We start from the raw sequence: 21,645 nt of genomic DNA, 5'->3' as shown, positions 1-21,645 counted from the left end.
TGACGCAATTTATTAAACATAACACGGCTTGGTATATTACGATGCATTGATCATGACAATAATGTCATTTCTTTCGTTGTTTCTTCCATTTCTCAACATTCCCAATACCTTTCAATCTCATCTTTCTCTGGGCCGACTATGTACTTTATCTTTCTTGCCAGCCTCAGGCTTCTCCCAGTAGAAGTGCCTGGTCAGCTGTGCCCGTGGTCAGCCCGGTGGCTGCTTCCGCCTGTGCACCCATGGAAATCGAAGCTCTACCCAGGAGTCCCGGAGGAGAAAAGAGGAGGTTGGTACCCGTTGCTTTTATTTTCAGCTCACCTGATTTGTTGAAATACATGATTAAGCATTTTAGAGACTGGGTGCTTTACAGATTTGGATGCATGCTTTTAAGTTTAGTGCTAATTAATTTGTCATGCCAGTGGCAGCTTACTACAGTGCTCAGGTTGGGAATGGTCGACTGAGCCCTGTGGGTGGGTGGATAGCTGGGTGTGTTTTTCATGCTTTCATGGAGCATAACGAGGCTTCTCCCCGCTGGGACCACGGCTGGCATGAAAGAAGGTGGGAGAAGAAGAGTAGTTTTGTGCCTGCATGGTCTTTCCATGCTTGGCTGTTCCATTTCCCTCTTCTCAAGTTCCAGAGCTGTTTATGTCCTTGTGACTTGTGAAGGACAAAGTGACGTGTGTGTGTGTGTATGTGTGTGTGTCTTAGAGCGCAGACCATAATGCAGCAGTGCAATGTTCAGGTAGATTCAAGCTCCAGGAAAGTGGACCGCCTCTACAAGAGTAGTCAACAGAGACAGGAAGTAGAAAGTGAATAAATGAAGAAGTAGACTTACTCCTGGAAGGATTTATCCTGCCTTCTTAAAATGTTCTGCACATAAACTGTCCCAGTGCTCAGCTGACTTCTTCTTACAAGTCCCACCTCTAATACCTTGTTATTAAATATTTCATATTTAGCTCATTGCTTCTTCAGTTATGGTGTTTTTTGGATCTCATTCTTCAGTCGGTTCTGTTTTTTGTCGAGGTAAATCGCGTGCGTGTGCAGGTACACACACGTGTGTGTGTGTGTGTGTGTGTGCGTCCTCGTGTCCTCCTCTGTTATAAACCTGCGCTGTTCCTCTGTGTTCCAGTAATAAAAAGTACTGAGGACCGATTGGTCTTGTCTGGAGGCAGGCCAGGTAGGTACGATCAAACGCTGAACCTTGCCATTGCTCTGGCTTCAACCAATCAGTCGCTGTGCAGCGGCGGGCTTTCTGATTTCGGCTTTGGAGAGAAGGGTTTCCTTGTGACGAAGCTACGTGTCCACTTTTGATCAGCATGAAAAGCCAACCCAATCAGTTTGGAAATGATATGATGATTTGGGGTGCGGTGCTGGGATCTCCTCTTTTGTGTCGTGAATCGGTGATGGGGGCGCGTCTTCAGCTTTGGGTGTGCTCCGTGTCGATGCCTTTCCTCTGAATCCTCTCACGTGAACCACCTGCTCCTCTTTCAAACACTCGCTTATCTTCTAAACTGTGAAAGGGTTCACAAGATATTTGAAGAGGCGTGGAAGTGAATCATTTTATAATCCGTTATTTAATGTTCTTAGTGGTGGAAGCGTAATCGAACATTACCTGCCTACACGTTAGATCTCCTAAAGTAGGAGCTCTTTCTTCTTCATCATACTACTCCGGCTTCTTCAGAGCAAAGCTCATTCAGATTTCCAGCCTGGGCTAATCCTGTTTCTCGTAAAGTACATTTCTGGGCACTTGTACTAGGATTGCCGGGCACTTTTTTTCTTTCTTTATTACCCTGAAAAACTGGATGCACAGATATGACCTTTTGAAAGGAGCACAGAGCGGTGACCTGTGGCCCTCGTGATGCAGCGCTCTCCTCTTTCAAACCTGGTGGCTCAAAGGCTAAACGGTGTATCCTAAAGGCTTCCTCTTCCCCGCATGACAACAAGCTCTTGCTGTCTTGTCTGGGAAATACACATATTTTAATAACACGATATTTTACTTCCAAGTTGGTTTCTGTGTTAAGTGTTTTTAAACACGGATATGTTTACCAACAAAACCAGGCGTAGACCCATGTTACTCTGCAGCAGGCCAGTAATGTCAAGCCGTCAGAAACTTATCCAATGATCAACAAAACCTGCTTCAGGAGCCCTAAGACCAAGGCCTTCAAGTTCTTGTCTATTTTGTCTCCACGAGATATTGCACTGAGTTCTGGTTCATGCCATCAGCCCATGGCAACCGTTCACAACTGATTCAGTGGACCGAAGGAGGATCCTTTGAAAGAGACTATGCCACCAATACTTCAGAGTAATCCCTTTCTCCTCCCACTCCTTTCTCCCTTGCTTTTTAGGACTTAGCAATTTTGACTTTGCATGGAGCACTTGAGCAATCACTCTCCTCTCCCTCCGTCTGTCATCCCCCAACTTCACAAGCACCAAATAGAATAATTACTCGTTTGCTTCAGCCCAATGTTCACACATGTAGAGTTGTGATCTGATGATGCCTTCATACTAATAGGATCCAAATTATATTTAAAACAACATTCACAAGAAGATAGTGGGTGAGAGGAGCCGCATTTGTTGTTTTTTAAGAGAAAACAGTGACGTAATCAGATTTGTGCAACAACATCTGACAGTTCTGAAACAAAGTGAAACTAATAATAACGAATCCATTGGTAATGTTAACAAACTGTTTGCTCTCTCGCAGTTTTAAGAAGCCATGTAGTGTTTGTTTATCTGTTGCCTTCTCCCTTTACGCTTTCCTCTCGTTCCTGTAAGCCACTCTGTGACATCGTCTTGAGCGAGAGTAAATAACACATCACTGCCATTAGATTACATTTGATTGAAGTATTTATCCATCGTTATCAAGAGAGCATAAGGAACATAATGTACGGTCAGATGAAGTTCGTCTGCTGTAAATCTAGTCTGATTTTGAAGTGGCGACGGGACACTCTGCTCCCTTGCCTCTCCTCCTCCCGGTGGAGCCGTCATCCAGCGCTGACTGCGTAAACGCAGATGTGACGTAACCCATCAGGCCTCAGCCGCTAGAGGTGCAGAGCCGGGTCAGTGAAGCTCCGGAGACCTCTAGTCCACTTCACTCGCTGTGGCTACGCTGGTCACCAGTGGCAACGTGCCACGAGAACGCCTTATTTATTCATGGCGTTTTAATGCTCACTAAAACACCGTATGTTTTATCATCTGCAGCGTGATTATTCTTGCCATGCCATTATATACAATGAAAAGATTTTCTCTGAGAATATCAAATGGAGCTCTTAGAAAATCCTGAAGGAATGGCGTCCCTCCTCCTCCATCAGGGCCAGACGGCGAGGATAGCCGAGCCCGCACGTCGGTGCGTATGCAATGAATCACACTTCAAAGGACGACGCTCTTTCCCTTTCAGACTCTTGTTACCGGCCGCCTCGAAGTCTCTTCTGCTCCTCCCTTCTTCACGTTTCTTTAAACCTATCAAACTAGCGGTTTCTCCTTGTTCTCTCTCTCGCCCTCTCTCTCTCTTTCTATTAATTTGCATACAATCGCCTTCTCATCTGTGCTGTTTTCATTCAATGCTTGCATTCCTCTCCCGCCAGTCCTGCTTGTGATTTACATACACACCCTCCCTCACTCCCCTCCCCCCCCCATCTCTTTACACCCCCTTCCCCTTTTCCTCCACCCTGTTCTCCTCCAGGTCTCCTCAACCCTTCATGCTCATGTCTCATCAAAGCTCCCCACGACGAGTCGGACAGGTCCGAGGAGCTGACAGCGGTCTCCCCCTCTGTACTGACATGAATTGGACATAATAAATGCGAATGGCTCCGCAATAACTCACCCGAGAGGAGCTTCTGGTATTTGTGGCCGTGACTGGACCACATGGAAGGACACACTTGGTGTGACTGCAGCCTTTTTGACAGACATTCCTCGACTCAAAGTATCACACGTGATGCTGCCCTTCTCAATGTCTCACTCAGTTCCCTCTGCTTTTCCTTGACCCTTGCTCCAGTGACGGTTCTGAAAGTTATCCACCTTTTTGCTTATATCCTTCTCTTTTTTTCTCCGTTATCTTCTTCATCTCTCTCATTCTGTCTCTCCTCGCCCCTTTCCTTCCTCTGTCCTTCACTTTTAACCTCCTGGTGAAAATGGCTTGCTGGGGGGGGGGGGGCAGGTGGGTGGAGATGGTATCAATGTGAGGCTGAGGAATTCAACTCCTCTCGACTCCATCAGGAAACAATAAGTCCCATAGTCTTCTTCTTCCATTGTCAGTCTCTCAAAATTAGTTTTGTGTTTTTTTTAATGATATTTCAATCACTGTTAAGCGTCTTTGAGTATTATGAAAAGCGCTATAGAAATTTATGTATTATTATTACTGTTGCTGCCTTAGTTCCATCAAATTATATTTAAATAAGAAAATATGATTGTATCTATTTTGTATTTAATCTGTTCTGCACATTTTATGGATGCTGCTCTGTTTTAAAAGTGGTTGGATAAGAAGGTCAATATCTTACTCGGCTGTAGAGAAGTTGGTAACTTCTAGAAGCGTGTGGGGGAAAGAAGTTCCTGAACACAACGTGGACTCTGTACTCTTGCGTAAAATTTGAAAATGACCTTCTCATCCAACATTTAGCTCGAAGTCCGACAAGCACAATCCCATTTAAAATGTTCAAAAGTGAATCAAAATGAAATGTAAATTGTTTATCGGTTTTGTGGACAGTTGGGAGGATTATGATGAAGTGATGTCACCACCAAGTCAATGTTGGGTTTGACTGATATGTGAAGAGCAGCATGTAGAAGTTGCTAATGACTGCATTTTTGCCTAAACCTCAACTACATCACTATACAATGTTTTCTTGCTCTGTTCAACCATTGAAGATGATTTCATGACGTTATTGCTTCGAGAAATGTTTACAACCGAGCGTTGACCAAAGGATGTACATCTTTCTGAACTGCATTTACAATCATTTCAGAAAATAAAGACAGGACCCCTCTTGATTGAGAAGACAAATATATATTTGTTTATTGATTTATATCTATGTTTGGTTAGTGAGTCCTCAGGAAAAGAGTTGTACTTTTCTTCTCAGTGAGTTCACAGGTTGTGCTCCTGTTCTCTGCGGCACTACAAGTAATAATAAGTAATATATACTTCTCATGTTTACTACCTTCAGGCTACAGAAATACTTCGCTGCTGGAAGAGCTTCCACCAAAACCCATGTATCAAATGTTCTGCCTCAGGTGGCTTAAGATTCTCTGAGTATTGCAGCATAGTTTTCCCTCGAAGGTTATTGCCTACTGTGCTGACTTATTTCCATCTGCCTATTGAAGACTTTTTCACCAATGTTATTTATTTTTAAAAGCGTCCCTTTTATTTTTCTTTCTGGCAGAAGGAACAATAACTCTGAATCTTTGAACTCTCTCTTCCTGATAACGGACCTTTTTTATTCTAAATGCGACGCATGGCTGTACTACAAACTCACTGGAACACTTATGAACAGACAGGTTTTGCTTTTGCCAGATATTTCTCCAAGATTGTTGGCCTTCTGTTCAACATTAATTTTATTATGTTTGTTTTGTGGGAAGTTATTCCCCCCAACAAATGTCTTCTGATGTATCGTTCATCATGGGCCAGTTTTGACACCTTTGCCGAGTTCATTCATGTCCTTTTGGAAGTCGCAGGTAAGATGTGCCGCTGTGGAAGTTGACACTCGCATTATCCCCTCCAGTGTTTTAGTTCATATTTAACTAGAATCATGCCGCTTCTTTCATCTCCTCCTCCTCCTCTCCTGTTTCCTAGTCTGCCAGTTGATGCTGACCTGTTGGAAACGTGCTTGGATGATGTCCTCCGGGCTCCTGTCGATCCCACGGAGACGGCTGCAGACGAGGCCGGACCGAGCTCCGCCTACGCTGCCGCCGGGGACGATCCCCTCTGCCTCGCTGGTGAGGCCACAGAAAGCCTAGAATACCACCGAGTGGAAAACACTGAACAACGAAAAGTTATGAGATATGTCGTCACTCAGAAATGAGAAGCTGGTTTTAGAAGTCCAATCTTTAAAATATACATATCACTACAATATGAACACATTATTTGTGGGAATATGAGACACTGGCACCCCCACTTAGGGGTCACGCCCGTCTTACTCGCATCTCGGACACTTAAACTTGCCTCTGCTCACATTTTTCTCATATTATTATTGTTTCACTTAAATGAAGTCATCAAACTGAGTGATTACATGCAGTTGTTTCTATGTCTTTAAGTTTAACGCTGTGTCTCTCAGAAGCAGCAGCTCGTCTGAAGCAGCTGGAGTTGGAAAGCAGTCCGCTTCTTGGTACTCCAAAAAATGTTAATGTGAATATGGCCATGAACAATCAGGTGAGTTTTGTTCATATTGGGTTTCGGTTCATTTTCTACCTTTTTTATCCCGGGGCCTGATAAAACCCAGATAAAGACGAGTAACGCGTTTTATTTCCTCCGATCCCCAGCATAGATACATGATGGCAGAGATGTCTTGTCTGGTTTGTTCAGAAGTAACAGCCATACTTTTCTCATGTTCTTTTGCCCCATCAGGAGGATGTGGTGAAGCTCACGGAGAAATGTGGCCTGAGCAGTACAGGCAGTAGTCCAGTTGTCACTCCACTGTGCACCCCACAGGGCCTGAAGAGCAACATCCTGAAAGCACGAGTTGAGGCTGCTGCCCTCAAGGTGAGGAGCAGTCCCCACACAACTGGATGTATTTTATTGTTCAGCGATCGCACTTTGACGCTTATATTTTGTTTAGGAAATTGAAAAACTTGTATTTCTACTTTATGTATCTGAAATAATGGCATTCAGCCAGGGACTGGGGTTTCTGACTTTATAAACAACCTTTATAAGGTCTCACAATGAGGGATTGAATAATCATCGCTGCAGTGTAAAAACACCTTGTTCCTGTCGGTGTGGTGCTCTCTCTGAGGGAGACGCTCGGCTGCATTAGTCGCCCACAGCGCCGTCCATCGATTGGTTTAATCTCTCTCCCCTGCTCCGCTGTGTAGGGATCTTTGGAGGAACACGGCGTACTTGTTGGAGATAAAAACTGTCACCTGCAGGAGGCCTCGGCCAGGTATGACCACACACTGGAATAATTCATTATTTTAAAGTACAGTCTGTGAATGCATAATTATTATGAATTAGTTAATTGATTTAAAAATGCTGATGTGATATTTCCTCCTTTTGTGTTTAGAAATTCAGAATAAAAAAATGTATGTTTCTGCTCAGGCTCCCAACATCTATTACATTTTTTTGTTGATTTTTCCGCTTCAAATCTTTTGTCCTTTTTAAACAGTACAGTAAAGTCAGAGCAGAGAAAACATGGACAGGAGAGAATCCATTGTTTCTTGTGCTCTATTGTCTTGAAATGTGTGTCCCACCCCTTTCCTTCATCTGTCATGCCAACTGTCGACACATTGCCTCAGCCAATCCGGGCGCTGCCTGCTGCTCAAGCTAATCAACTACTTGAATATTCATGAGGTTTATTAGCGTAGCTCAGAAAACATTACATCACCTTCAGCTCGCTCTTACCAGCGAGGCTCCACAGACAGTCAAGCAAATCCCTGTCGCTGCAGTAAGTGGCTCAGGGGGGCGGGGGGGGGAGAATGAGCCACGGAAGATTTGTTAAATGCATTATGTGTGTGTATGTATATATATATATAGTTAAAAACTGCATTTAACAAATCCTACGCCTCCCCTGCACCCCATTCAAATATTGATTCATCATGAATTACTTAGAATTTTTGGGATAGTTTACTTTACTGTCAAAAGATTTTTTCTCTCTTAATATTTTATGCGGAAATTGCGCTATGAGTGGAAGCACCATATCACTGGCACCAAAAGAGATGTGCTGTCTGCCTTCAGGTTGAAGGTGCGCACCGGGCGACTGGGCAGCAACTCGTCTCTGTCCGTCAGCAGCCGCCCTGAAATCCAAGACTCCTGGGACCTGCTCAAGTCCACCTCACTGGTCTCGTCAGCAGGGGCCAGGTCAGTCTGTGTTTTTATTTGTATATGCAAAGTAAAAACTGCACATGGATTTGTCTACCTGGTAAATTCTGAGAATATGTATTAATTATTCACACTGTGTGAAGAAAATGAGAGTGAAAAGCTTAGCGAAGGAGGGAATAGCTGCAGATTCATAATCCTTGTAAAAAAGGACAAACACATTATATCAATTTTTTCCTCCCTTTTGATCCAACTTTAAGTCAAATAATACATGGATGTAACAATCATTTCAGTTCAACTGTTAGGACTTTGTGAGTAGGAAGAAACAAAAGGTTTGGACCACAGTAAACAGTTAAAAGTACGGGTATAATGCAAACCCGGGTTTCCTTCAACAGCATCAATTTACCTGCATAATTCCTGTATCCTCACTGTGCAATGTTACACAAGCACTATATAAAACTGAGCTCACCTCGTCCATCGGAGACAAACGTGTTTTATTCTTCATGGTCTTTGCTGACATCTGTTGGCAGTGCGTGTGTCGTGGTGTGTTGAGTCACATGACTTGAGTTCTGCCTGGAGACTTCTGGCGTCTCAACAAGCGTTTACTGTAGGACATTGAGCATTATGGAGACTGGCCGTATCAAGCCTGCAACCCCGTTGAAGAGATGTAGTGGAAAGCTCATTTTATCACGCATAATAAAACGTGATGACTCGCATATCTGCAGTCGTTTTGTTTTGCAAAGGTTGCATGTTATTGTTGTTTTGAAAAGATATGCAGTGTAAAACTCAGTAAAACTCTTTATTGCCAAATATGTAAACTGGTTTTGTTTAGTTTTTTTACAGGTTGCATTTTATTGTTATTATCTTGAAAAGATATTCAGTGTGAAACAGGTTAATTGCAGCCACAATAAGCGAATTAAGCGTAAAAAAATTGTCTGCCAACATTTTGGGCAACTCACCATTTTTCTTCGTTATGCTGCGTTCACACCAAAAGCTTTGCGAAGACGTGAATGAAATGGATAGACCGAAGCGAAAAATTCGCCCGGCGCTGAGTTGCGAAAGCCAAGCCTCTACTTTGGCTATGTTTTGAAGAAATCATATTTAATTTATATATTTACGAAGGGTTCGGCTAATGTACCGATGAAGCTTGCTGGGTTCAGTACCTCCAATGGCTGAAACAATACTTTGCTGAATTGGTCAAAAGAACAGCTGTCCAGAGCAATGTTGATAACCAATTAATAACTGAACTCATTAATCTTAAGCTGTTTTTAAACCAGTGTTGAACTACTTTTGTGCAAAAACGGGCAATTTGAAGATGTTACTTTATTAAAATAATACTAAAGAGATTTCTTGAATCGTATGAGCAAGAAATGTGTCACAAATGTACCAGTGAATAATGCATTAAATCACTTTTACACCAAGGAGGAGGAACTCAAAATAGATTTCTGTAAATGTTTCCGAGAGGAACAGGAACCTGGAGTTCTGTGTCATTTACTCGTTTTTCTCTCTTTCTGCTCACCAGTGCCGAGGGGCTCGCTGAAGACGTGAACCCCCGTGTTCCCAAGATGCCCTCCGAGTCTGCCAGCGAAGGCCCGGCACCGAAGGTACCTCGCACATTGAATGTGTTCCACGTCAGTGGTGCTCCGAACCCTCCCCGTGGCAGCTTTTTTACCCGATGGGTTCGGTTTGAAGTGGCAGCAGATCACGTTTCAACTTTCCGAGTGATGCTATTCTATTAAAGACGATCCCATCACTTCCCTTTTCCTTGGAGTTGGGCAACTATCGTATCATTTGATCTTGTGTCTTGTTGATATTGTCTGCAGGTTCCTTTGGTTATATGCCGTTTGTGTCCTTCCGCAGGTTAAAGCGGAGGAAGTTGACCTGCAGAACATCGGCTCACTGTCTGACAACCTGATTGATTTCACTGATCCAACCCCCATGGTGAGTCTGAGAAGTCACTTTGAGATTAAATCAGTGCCGTAAAGATGTATTTGTGAAAGACCCTTTTGTTAAAGGACGGGATTTGTTGACTGAGGAAAGATTAGTCACTACAGGGAGTAAAGCACTGACCAACTGGACTTATTCACCCTCATTTAGAAGTTTTTATTTACAGGCATTTCTATCAGGGCTAGGAATGTATCATGTATGTGTCAATTAATGAACTTTTTTATTTATTTTTTTAACCCCATTCTGCCCCTTGCTCCCGTCACTCAGCCCTACCCTTCCACGAAGGGGTGAGGGTAGGTCTGACTCATGTGGCGATGGAGGTCAGATAAGGGGCCGGGGGGGGTTCTCTCATTTCATTGGGGGAGATTTCAACCACTACCCCTCGTAACTCTGTTCTGAGAGGCAAATGAAAAAAGAGGGCTGAGGATAAAACAAATGTTATTGGCCCCAAGTCAGAGAGTTGGCAGGGATCTGTTGACGTAAACCTGCATCCGTGATGAAAGGTGGCAGAATGCACCACCGTCGAGTCATGTGGTCAACATCGTGTTCTGATCATTCTGTCTCCCAGTTGCCACCAGTGCTGCAGCCCAAACCTCCCATCACACCTCGCTGGATCATTCCTGCTGCTGCTGTGAGTGATCAACTGTATCCACCATCTACGTTTGCTCAAGTTCAACCGTCTCCCTGGCTTCTGTTTTTTTTGTGCGGGGACATGATCTAATTAAATGTTTTAGAAGGATTTCATGTGTATTTAATTTATTTCTGATTATTTGACCTGAAACCGTTGACGCAAAGCTCAGTGTTTTTATTTCTCCACGTGCATAGTTGCTGTTGACAAGAAGCTGTGTCGAGAATGACCTCCTTTCTCCTCCCCATCTATTGCAGCCTCCTGGCGTCTTTGCTAACGGCCTCCTCGACCTTGATCCCCCTGCTAAGTTCAACCCTCTTCTCCCTGCGGATGGGGGAGCAGCTCTCGCCCCAGTCCTCCCCCACCTCGCTCACACACGTAACACCGTCTTCGCCAGGTAAAACCCTTGATTTGAACCCGAAGCACCGGAAGCTTGTTGGTCTGCTGACCCCTGCTGGTCATGCAGGAAAATGCCGTCGTTTTAGCTGAAAACGTAACGTCGAAGAGTTCAAAGTGGACCCAACCACATGCTTGGTCTTGGTATTTAGAGAAATCACAAGCTCACTTTGAGGCTTCAGCTCTGTACTTGTGTGTAAGACACAGCGAGTCACTGCAGAGGATTCCCAACCTGGAGGAGTGGCAGCTCGTGAAGTACCGGACTTAAACACACTTTCTAGGTACTTGTGCTTTATTTGTTGTACTTCTACTCCAAGACAGAGGGAGTATTGCACTTTGGACTCCACGATATAAGTAGAGCTCCTCATTATGCTCTTCACTATGTGATGGATACTTTGCTTCTGTTCCTTATCTAAGTTGTATTTATCTTTTCGACAAACGCATCAATGGAATGAATTGTTTTTCACGCATAATGTTTCCACATGCTCATCACCTCTTGGTCAACGTTTACGGCGTTCCCCAGCAAAGTCGCGTCTGTCTCTGACTCCGTCTGTCGCCCTTGTGTCCGACAGCACGGCGGGTCAGCAGCCAGCCTCGGAGGGCGGAGCCAAACCCAGAGGTCTCCTAACCACGGAGCTCTGATGGAGAAGTGAGGAGCGGCCATCACCACGTTCCCCAACTGCTTTCCCGCCAGCACACACACACACACACACACACACACACACACACACCCGTGCTGAACTCCGAGGGCTCCGAGGAAAGTGGAACCAGCTCAAGAGGCAGCTAACAAACACAATTGCACCCTCACTGAGGAACACATTGGACCAACTGAACATAGTGCACAGGAAAATAATATGAATATGACGACAGTTTTTCAAGATAATGTGACACGGAGCCTAGTTTTTGTAAAACGGTGACAAACAAAAGATTTAGCTCCAGTATTAACACCTCCAGAACATTTCCCATGTGAACCTCCTGCATGAGTTCACGCACAGTGACCTGCAATATGCTTAATCCATCCAGTCAGCCGAACCCTCAGAACTGGCACCATCTCATGGAGAAAAGTGTTAAAGTATTTTTATTCCACTGGTTTGCTCCAGAGGTCGAGTCGGGGCCGACGCACTGAAAGGTACGCGGCGTAAAAAGCACGCGGCTCCTGACTCCAAGGGAAGTGCGTCTCTTTTAGCGCTTTCCTCCCATTTATAGTATTTTTTTTTTTATCATGCTGTTTTATTGCTGGTTATTCTCACGACTGGATCGCTGCGACTCTGAGCTCGTCTGCACGCACGGATCAAACAGGAAGTAGCGCTGCTGAAGTGCACTGGATGAAGCACTGAAAGGCAAAAAAAAAGAAAGAGACTCACTTTAAATGTTGATTCCAAGAGATAAAGAACGCCTGGACTGTGAACATGAAGTATTGATATGATACTGGACTCATTTATTTCTTTTATTATCCAATTCTACACGTGAAACTCGTCTGTTGGCAGCCACTGGATCTGAAGACGTCACTGGATTACTTTGGCAACACTTGACCTTGACATCGATGCTTTGCATTAAATGACAATGTAGCGGACTACTTTTTTTTTAAATCCTGTTCTTACTTTTCCTTTTTGACATTTTTTTTTATTTGCTCATTGCCGTACTTTTTAATTCCCACATTCCCGTACCAGCGCGATGAGGGACTGACCGTCGCTGATGGACGTTCGTCTCCTTTGGGACACGTTGTGTTGCTTTGGAAACTTATTGGGGCTTTGGAGCAAAAGTTGAAGATGAAGTTTTAACATGTTGTGTAAATGTGATCTGTGTTTTCACTTTAATTCACTGACTCCACCTGCAACTAGTTTTCATTTTCAACAATAGTTTCAGAGCCGGCTCGGATCCTTTCCAACGCTTTTGCATATCTGTATTCATGTCTGACCGTCGCTTCACCCCGTTACAGAACTCAGCTCCTGGACTTCATACTTGCCGTAGCTTTGACTGCCTTATGGAAATGAATGTATCCACACCGTCTCATCTGGGAATGCTGGAGATGCCGCAGCGGGGAAACCTTTACGACTTCTCATAACTGGAGGAAAACTTGCGAAGTATCTGAGGAGCTGATTTCATACGCGTTAAATTGAGGCCTAATTCTACAATTTTCTGAGTTATTAATTAAATGTATCACATTGACTCTTAAAGTTCTGCTCTTTACATCATAATCACAGAGTCTCTCGTTTAAGTTATGTCCGTGTAGGTTTTTCATAATGATGGTGATTTAATTCTCCGTCTTGACCAAGGGAAGCCGACTGCTCTGCAATGTCTCCTGAGCCGTTATTTATGCCACTACGCTGTTAAAATATGACATGATGTCCAAAAGTGTTGTAGCGTTGTGTAATGTATTGTCGGTATAACGGCATCTGCTGGCTGTAGATATGAAGTAGATTTATATATATTTTTCTGGCAGTCTTGTTACGACACTGAGAAGATTTCTCTAATTACAAAAAGAAGTAGGAACTGTATTACTGAGCTGACTGTAAACACAGATTGTGACCTTTCAAATGCAATTTTATATCAACTTTTTGTTCTTTTTCTGGAATACCTGATTATGATTCAGTAAAGCCTTGCTACAGTAGGAGTCAACTGGTTTTCTTTAATTGTTACTGTCTGGTTACGGTTGAATATTTGTTTATTACTGTGCTGTGGGCCAGGTGGGATGTGTCTTCTTAACCAGCTGTTGAGCGATGACCTGTTCACTGGAAAAAGAAATATGTCTTTAGTCCTGTGTGAATCCACTGGCTCTGAGGGCTAGAGGGACAGCGACGGCAGCAAAATGTACTTTAGAAATATATATATATATATTAGGGCTGTCAATCAATTTAAAAAAAAAAACTAATTAATCGCACATTTTGAAATTCATTAATCGCGATCAAAAGTTATTTTTTCTTCTAAAGACTAAATCTTCTAAATGAACGAGTAATCCCTTCCAGGGCTACAGACTGCGACCAAATGGTCGCATTTTGCGCCTAAAATTAGACAAAGTGCGAGTAAATTTTTCATCAACTCGCGCATGTGCGACCAGTAAATTAGCAGATTATTTATTTTTGTTATTAAATATTTTTGTTGCTGACAAACTTGTTCTACACTTCAGCCCACTATAGTTAGCGGTAATGCCTGAATGACTGGTTTGCTAACCGACATTAACTCCAGAAGAAGAAGAAGAAGAAGAAGAAGAAGGCTGGCCTGTGTGTGAGAGCGGGGGGGGGGGGGGATGACCACGGTTATAGGCTAATGTGTGAAAAGAGGCGGGACTTGGGGGTTATCGCGCGAGTCCAAAGATTTTACATAGCGGTGTCTCCTGTAAACAATGGACAATGGCGAAGCGGACTATCAGTGGCTGCGATGAGTGGCTGCGCGAGTTCACCTGGCTGAGGTATTTCAGGGAGACCAATTCAATGAACTGTAAATTCTGCTGTCGATTCCCACAACATGCAGGGAACACGAAATGTGCTGATAAGACTGGCACTACACAATTAAAACACGACACGCTGATCAAACACAACGCCAGTCTGAAACATAAAATGTGCCGCGACCTGTGCAATGAAAGACTGCGGTCAACTCAGCCGTCACTCGGATCTCCGTGGTCAACTCAGCCGACACTTACATTTCTGTGCCCCTATAGACTGATGTTGACGGTAAACGCATTCGATCGGGAGCGCGCGAGGGTTTTGATAAAGTTAGCGGAAGGATTCACGTGACACAACATCCGGTTTTGCAAAGTTAGCGGAAAGAACTACGTGAAACATCCGTTTTTCAAAATAAGATGTCGACAAATCATACACTAACATATACAAGTAAACAATTAACTGATTTCGAATCTTTATAGATCGTTTCTGAGATTTATCTTAAATTATGCTAACATTAAAACTTTTTTACTGTACCAAGGAAGAGTTAATAAAAATAAAACTCAGACTTTTTATGTTAAAAATTCCTGTATATAGATTTCCCCAAGAGTTCCAGGAAATGAATGATGCAGCTGTGTTCAAGACAGTCCTAACTTCCGTTATCCTGGAAATCAGACAAATCTACGGTCCCAATTGGGAGATATTTCAAATTAAAAGTCCTAAATGTTGAAAGAAATCGGTCATTTCTTTAATGTTTGAAGTGCTTTATATATGTCTTTCCTCATAAGCCCCGGCATTGACTGATGCAGCTGTGTTCAGGACAATCTTGACTTCCAACATTAAAGAAATGACCGATTTCTTTAAACATTTAGGACTTTTAATTTGAAATATCTCCCAATTGGGACCGTAGATTTGTCTGATTTCCAGGATAATCACGCTGAAAAAAACTCTCGGCTATTTAATGTTTTAATGTGCCGCAGCGCGCAAACATAAGCTGGCCGCGCTGTCCTCACCATGGAGGAATCAAGCGCTCCCCTGGAGTTCTGCTGTGAGGAGCCACTTATCAGCCAATCAAAAAAAAGAAATGGTCTAAACAATAGCCAATCAGAAAACAACCCGTATCTGGGTAAGATTCAATCCAGCAACCAATGAAAATAAAGCATCCTGGAATTGCGCGCGACTGACTAATATCCGAAAATTGCGTTCTGCGAGGGGGGTGCTGATTGAAATGTCACTCTTGCCTGTCTTCAAAACTTGAGAGCCCTGCGAATTGCTATTGAAGTTTAACACGGCGTATTTCATTGCCAAAGAAGAACACTTTGCAAGTCGATTTATAGTGTGCGCCCCTAAATGTTCTGCTTGCGCCCCTAAAATTTTAAGTTAGGGGCCACTGTGCTCCTAGTAAAAAAAGTTAGTCTGGAGCCCTGCCTTCAGACAGCGTGTATTTTAGACACTTGTTTAATTATATTCTTTTTTAAAGACAAAACTTCACACAGAGCTGTGTTTTCAAAGAGGCTCCTACCTATAAAGTGCCAGCGAGGTATTTAATATTGTGGATGATAAATTGTTTCTTCAGTGAAACATCCAGATTAGTAAACAAAGATGTATTTGAGACCCCATTGGTCCTGTCATCTTTAACACTGAACAACAGAACCAGTGGCCTTGGTAAACTGACATATGTAATGTTAAACCCTAATATATATATATTAAGACATTTTACGTTGCCGGGAGACGGCTGTTTCCAACGGGGACGTGAAGCCATCTACACACATGCTCAAAACACACCTGACACATATGACATCACCAATGTATTGTCTATGCAGACCAGTTCCTCACTTAATACTGGATGACGTCACACATTATAGAGAATCGTGTCTTTTTTTTGTTGACCAAGTTAGAGTTGATCATGTTTACTAATATTTCTGAAGTGTCTTGTGCATTTAAAAAAAAAAAGGGATTAGTTCCGCTTTCAGTTTAATTTAAAGGTCATTCGGCCTCAACTGCTCTTTAATCTGAAAAGAGATTAGAGTCTCAGTGATTCATGTTTTATACAGAGTGTAACGGTCATTTCTGCATGTTAGTCCAGTCGCCACTGGATGGCAGCGCAGTACTATTTATTTATATATCCCCCATCTTTAATACTCCAATTCAGATCTCTGCCTCATAATTGCAGAAACACGTGCTTCATGCTAAACTCACATCTAAGCTCCTGCAACACAAGGTGGGACTGAAAGACTTCAAGAAGCTTTCTTTGCCCTTGAATGTCATCAAGATGAATCCTTTTTCAAGATGGCACGGCTCATTTGAATTTTACGTTAATCAAGAAGCAACATTTCCCGATATATTGTAAATGGTGACTTTCTTTGTGCTTCATCTGCAACGGTTCACGGGGTGTTTGCTCATGTATTTCGGCTAAAGAAGTTGTATCTGGAGCTCATTGGGAGACCAGGAGTCGCGGCAGCGTGTGGTTTATTTCTTTAGGTAGTCGCCTATTTACAGAACTGGATTGCATATTGCTAACTTCTATTTTAATGTCCTCCCTCAGCAGAAGTGGAAACAATCATTTTCTTATCTGATAGTGTAGAAAACAATCTACACAAATCAAACCGAGCCGTGTGAATAAACAGGGTTTCCTTGATTATTTCCCCCTGCAGATACTTTTCCATGTCTATAAATTATCGTCTTTATTCTATCACCGGGTTCAAGACGAGTCTCGTTTTGCTCGGTCCGTTAATCAGATTCCAGATGAGCATGTTTTTTTTGTGATAGTGTATTTGTATAAAGGGTTTTACATAAAAACCTCCAAACAACCAGTCGGGCTCATCACACACACGTCTGTTTTCTGAAGTTCAAGCAACTTCTGACAAATGTCCATCAAAAGAACAAACCACATCATCTGCTTTTGTTGCGAGATAAATTCTCTTTTAAGGGCTCATTATGGACCCCGGTTGCCTTTTGTAATAAACTGTTCTTTCAGGATTGCATTACATTACATTACAGGTGTTTTTTTCAGTCTCGGGAAGATGTAGATCTGGATTTCGAGTGATTAGCTCGAGGTGCAGTAGTCACAAGTCGATTGGCTGTTGTAGAAAATCGATTGGCTGTTGTAGAAAATCCTCAATTGTTACCAGAATAAAAACAAAGACTTGGTTCCTCTTTGTATTGGTTTACATTTCAAACTGCAGTGATGTGCGATCGACTGACCGGTCCACGCTACGGAGCGATACATAGCTGGGCCATAATTAAACAGCAGACAGCGTATAGCTCAATAACTCAGCCAGGACTGCTCCATCAGCAGATGGGCCGACCCCCCCCCCCCCCCCACTCCCACTCCCACACACACACCTTCCGAATGAATAATTGATTATGTACATGGTCCGGATGCCAGGTTATGATTGCTTAAGCATGCTCACAGCTCTGGGTGGATTCATGGAGATTTGACGCGAGGCCCGAGCCCCGATGTCATCGGTTCAGATCCCAGCAAAGCAGCGATTAAGTCTTCTCTTAAATATTAATATTCTTTCACGATGGATATCAGTACAGATTTTTATTTTTTTATTATCAGTTTGATGACCAGCTGCTCGAGATGGAATAATTAAATCGAGGGTTTAAGACCAGCAAAAGCTATAACAGGGAAACATCAATAGCATGGGTGTGAAATTATAATTAAAAGGTCAAATGTTAACATAGCACCAACTTAAGTGCGTCTGTATCTTAGTGATAACACTCTGTTGTTGGTTAATTGGTTGTTTACTTGAGGCGAAGTGTTTGTGCCGTTAAGAGACTCTGATGTTGTTCAGTAACTACAACCTTTCTCCCAAAGTTCACAAAAAGATGATTGGCATTTCTTTTTATTATTTTGTATTATATCATTGCTTGTTACGCTCTCTACCATATACCTATTTATATCTGTTTTGTATTTCCAAATTGTAATTCTTTTAACAACGCGTATCTGGTGAGTACAAGTCTGTTCCCGCTACTCGGAACACCAAGAATAATGTGAATTTGATCCCCATCTTCAAATATAATAAGCACGGAGGACAGCAGCGGGGCCGCTAACCTGAGCAAGTGGAAGAACACCCGGTCCTACGGTGGTTATGACGGATCCATGTATCTGAACGATGGCTCAACGCTTCATGGTGAATGTTTTGTGGAGCATAAATGTAGAATTGATGAAGAGTCCTCAGAACTGAGATGAGACCAGAAACCTGCATCCAGCTGGACTTGCGTCTTCCTCATTAAAACTCTTTTTAAAGCCCAGATGCCGATGAAACGCACACCTGCTCCCACATCTGTCCCGGTTGGGTTTCTGTGTTCTGACTGTCGCGTCCCGATGAAGTTCCCCGCTGCTGCCGGTGAGAGCTCGGATGCTATTCAATCAATCAAATGATTTATCGCGTATCTTTTATTATGGCACAGACTTAAATCCAAATTGTGAGTATCGTAAAAGTTCATAAAGATGTGATTAGAATGTGAAAGATAAATTGATGTGTGAAACTTCTTGGTATGGCAGCATACAGACATTAGATGAAAAAAAGACAATACACATTGATTAATTAATTGTTGAACAAAATAAACGGTAGGAATTAAATGCAAGGAGTGGTAAAATTAATTCATATGACTAATTAACTGATTTACACAATTATTGATTTCATGTCATTTCTTTCATGCCTTATTTGCTGCAACAGTGTCAACACCTTTTGCTTTAACTTTCTTTCTTCATATTTTTCACAGGTGAATCGGTCCATTTTGTGGGAAGAGTTAAAATGTCGAGCGCCAAACACCTCACGCCTCCTTTCACTGGAACACCGCGAGGCAAAGAACTCGCTTCATAGTTCACCCCTCGGGTCTGAAGGGTATCGAGAGACCCTGAATATTCAACAGGTAAACTGGTACAAAGAAAAGAGTCTCTCTCCCTCCACACACACACACAGGATATTCTCTCTGTCAGTCATTGCACTAAAGGCTATTGTGCCGTTTGGCGAGCTGTTGCAGGAGATAACATTCTCTGACAGAAGAAGCTTATACATCTCAACTATCAAAATGGCTTTATCGCCTTGGCGTGTGTGCGTGTGTGTGTGTGTGTGTGTGTGTGGAGGTATTCATAGTCAATGCTTTGAGATGATAAAGACGTGAGTGGGGATAATTGATCCCTAAAGGGCTGCATTGTGTCAGTAAATGTCTACTATATGCATTTCAATGTGTGTGTGTGTATGCCAGGTGAGGTGGCATACACACACACACACACACACACACACAGCAATTGTATGTTGTTGTTCCATCCATAACAAAAGGTGAATTCCCTTTCCGGCATATTTAAAAAGATGGATGACAAACGTCACACAATGCACAATACGTGACGCGTTTGGTCCCGGGAATCATATTTATTCATCACGATTCAAACTACTGAGAAGCATTTGTTGTAGTGCTTCACTTTGCATTGGTCAATGTGATTCTGCACTTTCATTTTGTGGTTGCCAACTGGCACGAAGACCTCTACTGTCAGCGCTTTCCACGACCGTCACCAATATTTATTTTTCCTGCTCGCTCACCTCCATTGTTTAAATCTTCCTGCTGCAGCTGTCGAGGGTTCAGTGGGAACGCTCCACTGTTGGCTACTTCCCAGACCAGCTGGAGCGTTTATCTCCAGGAGATGGTGGACACCAACGGAGCTGCAGGGAGAGTGAACGTTGGACCGGAGGCCAGAAACTCGTCTCCAAAAGAATGCAGATGTTGCTCCAAGATTCGTTCACAATCCTGATGGCCTGAGGAAAGAAACTCCGTCTCAGTCTCTCTGTTCTTGCAGCGTGACTACGGAGGCGCCTGCCTGACCGCAGCAGCTGAAACAGTCTGTTGTTGGGGTGGTGAGGATCCTTCATGATCCTGCCGGCTCTGGTTCTGCACCTCCTGGTGTACAAGTCCTGCAGGGTGGGAGTGTAGTTCCAATAGTGCGCTCAGCCTCTCTGCAGAGCCTTCCTGTCCTGAGCGGAGCAGTTGCCAAACCAGGCTGTGATGCTTCCTGTCAGGACGCTCTCTACAGCTCCAGAGTAGAAGGACTGAAGGATCCTCTGGGAAACTTTAAATTTCCTCAGCTGCCTGAGGTGGTAGAGGCGCTGCCTTGCCTTTCTCACCAGAGTGTCTGTGTTTGTTGACCATGTCAGATCCTCGGTGATGTGGACTCCCAGGTATTTATACCCGCTCACCCTCTCCACAGTAGTCCGTTAATCCCCAGTGGTGAGTACGTCCTCTGTTGTTGTACCCTCCTAAAGTCCACAATCAGCTCCTTAGTTTTGGTGACATTCATGATGAGGCTGTTGTCCTGGCACCAGAGTGACAGATCAGCAACTTCCTCCAGGTAGGCCTTCTCGTCGTTATCAGGCCCACCACCACTGTGTCATCCAAACTTGATGATGGTGTTGAGCTGAACCTGGCCACACAGTCATGTGTGATCCTGTGTTCAGGGTGAGGAAGTCCAGGATCCAAGCACACCAGCTCAATCAGCTTGCCGGCCAGTCTGGAGGGACTATGGTGTTGAAAGCTGAACTATAATCAATGAACAGCAGTCTCACATAGCCCCCTCTGGCTGTCCAGATGAGTGTGTGTGGTGTGCAGTACCTGGGAGACAGCATCATCCGTGGATCTGTTTTGTGCTCGGTCACAGAGTGTGTGTTCATTGTTGTTCATAAAATGAGTTTGCGTGGGTCTGCTCTGGTAGTTTGTGATAGTCCGTAGCCCTACTGGCGTCACTGGCTACTGGACGGGGAGTCGTCCGCGTGGCGTATAATGTGCTGTCCTGTAGGTCAGCCTCTGATTGGTCAGACCAGCATTCGTTCCTCGTCACTACCACTGCCGCTTCGATCCTTGTTCAGCTCACGGAAGCAGAAAATCGCGGCATTCGGTCAGTTTCCCTAACGGGAGAAAGATGCCTGTTCGATTGGTCGAGTTCCCGCGAGCAGTCCTCTGGTTTTTGTTCTACAGTGGATATGGCCATATATGGTCCCTGTCTTTACGCATGGTTTTTTAGCGGGTCTCTTTGTCCCAAGTGGCATGACCACCACCACAGTGACTTGTTATAATGTTCATGCCAACATAACACATCAAGTCGGGTCCACCGGTCATAGCCGCGTGTCCCATGATGGTGGCCTGATGCCAGGTTGTGGTGATCCACTTGCTGTGCTATGCTGGGGTGAGAATGGACGGCTGGAGATGACGGTTGATGGGGTGATGAGTGAGAGGGGTTGATGTTTGTTGTGGAATGGGCGAGCACAAAATGTTTGAGGTCACTCCCATGAGTTTTTTGTCATGAAGCAGACCTCCACCCTTAAGACCTCCAACTCTTCCGT

At 43.7% G+C, this 21,645-nt stretch overlaps 1 protein-coding gene across 2 annotated transcripts in view; it reads left to right on the top strand.

The window, feature by feature from the left end:
- Nucleotides 1-13,536, top strand: part of epb41l5 (erythrocyte membrane protein band 4.1 like 5) — a 29,146-nt gene extending 15,610 nt beyond the window's left edge. The window contains exons 16-26 of one of the 2 annotated variants that reach the window (XM_056438053.1): nucleotides 168-286; nucleotides 5,777-5,919; nucleotides 6,258-6,352; nucleotides 6,548-6,682; nucleotides 7,012-7,079; nucleotides 7,871-7,993; nucleotides 9,474-9,555; nucleotides 9,812-9,892; nucleotides 10,467-10,529; nucleotides 10,784-10,923; nucleotides 11,495-13,536. In XM_056438053.1, coding sequence (XP_056294028.1) covers nucleotides 168-286; nucleotides 5,777-5,919; nucleotides 6,258-6,352; nucleotides 6,548-6,682; nucleotides 7,012-7,079; nucleotides 7,871-7,993; nucleotides 9,474-9,555; nucleotides 9,812-9,892; nucleotides 10,467-10,529; nucleotides 10,784-10,923; nucleotides 11,495-11,564 — 1,119 coding nt within the window. In that variant the 3' untranslated portion in view covers nucleotides 11,565-13,536. Of the gene's footprint in view, nucleotides 1-161; nucleotides 287-5,776; nucleotides 5,920-6,257; nucleotides 6,353-6,547; nucleotides 6,683-7,011; nucleotides 7,080-7,870; nucleotides 7,994-9,473; nucleotides 9,556-9,811; nucleotides 9,893-10,466; nucleotides 10,530-10,783; nucleotides 10,924-11,494 lie in introns of both variants that reach the window. The other variant, XM_056438045.1, reaches the window with a different exon arrangement.
- Nucleotides 13,537-21,645: the final 8,109 nt, after the last annotated feature.

This window comes from Pseudoliparis swirei, chromosome 2 (genome assembly GCF_029220125.1).
Source record: "Pseudoliparis swirei isolate HS2019 ecotype Mariana Trench chromosome 2, NWPU_hadal_v1, whole genome shotgun sequence".
Lineage (NCBI taxonomy): Eukaryota > Metazoa > Chordata > Actinopteri > Perciformes > Liparidae > Pseudoliparis > Pseudoliparis swirei.
The sequence above is the reverse complement of the archived record's forward strand: the minus strand, read 5'-3'. Positions and strand labels throughout refer to the sequence as shown.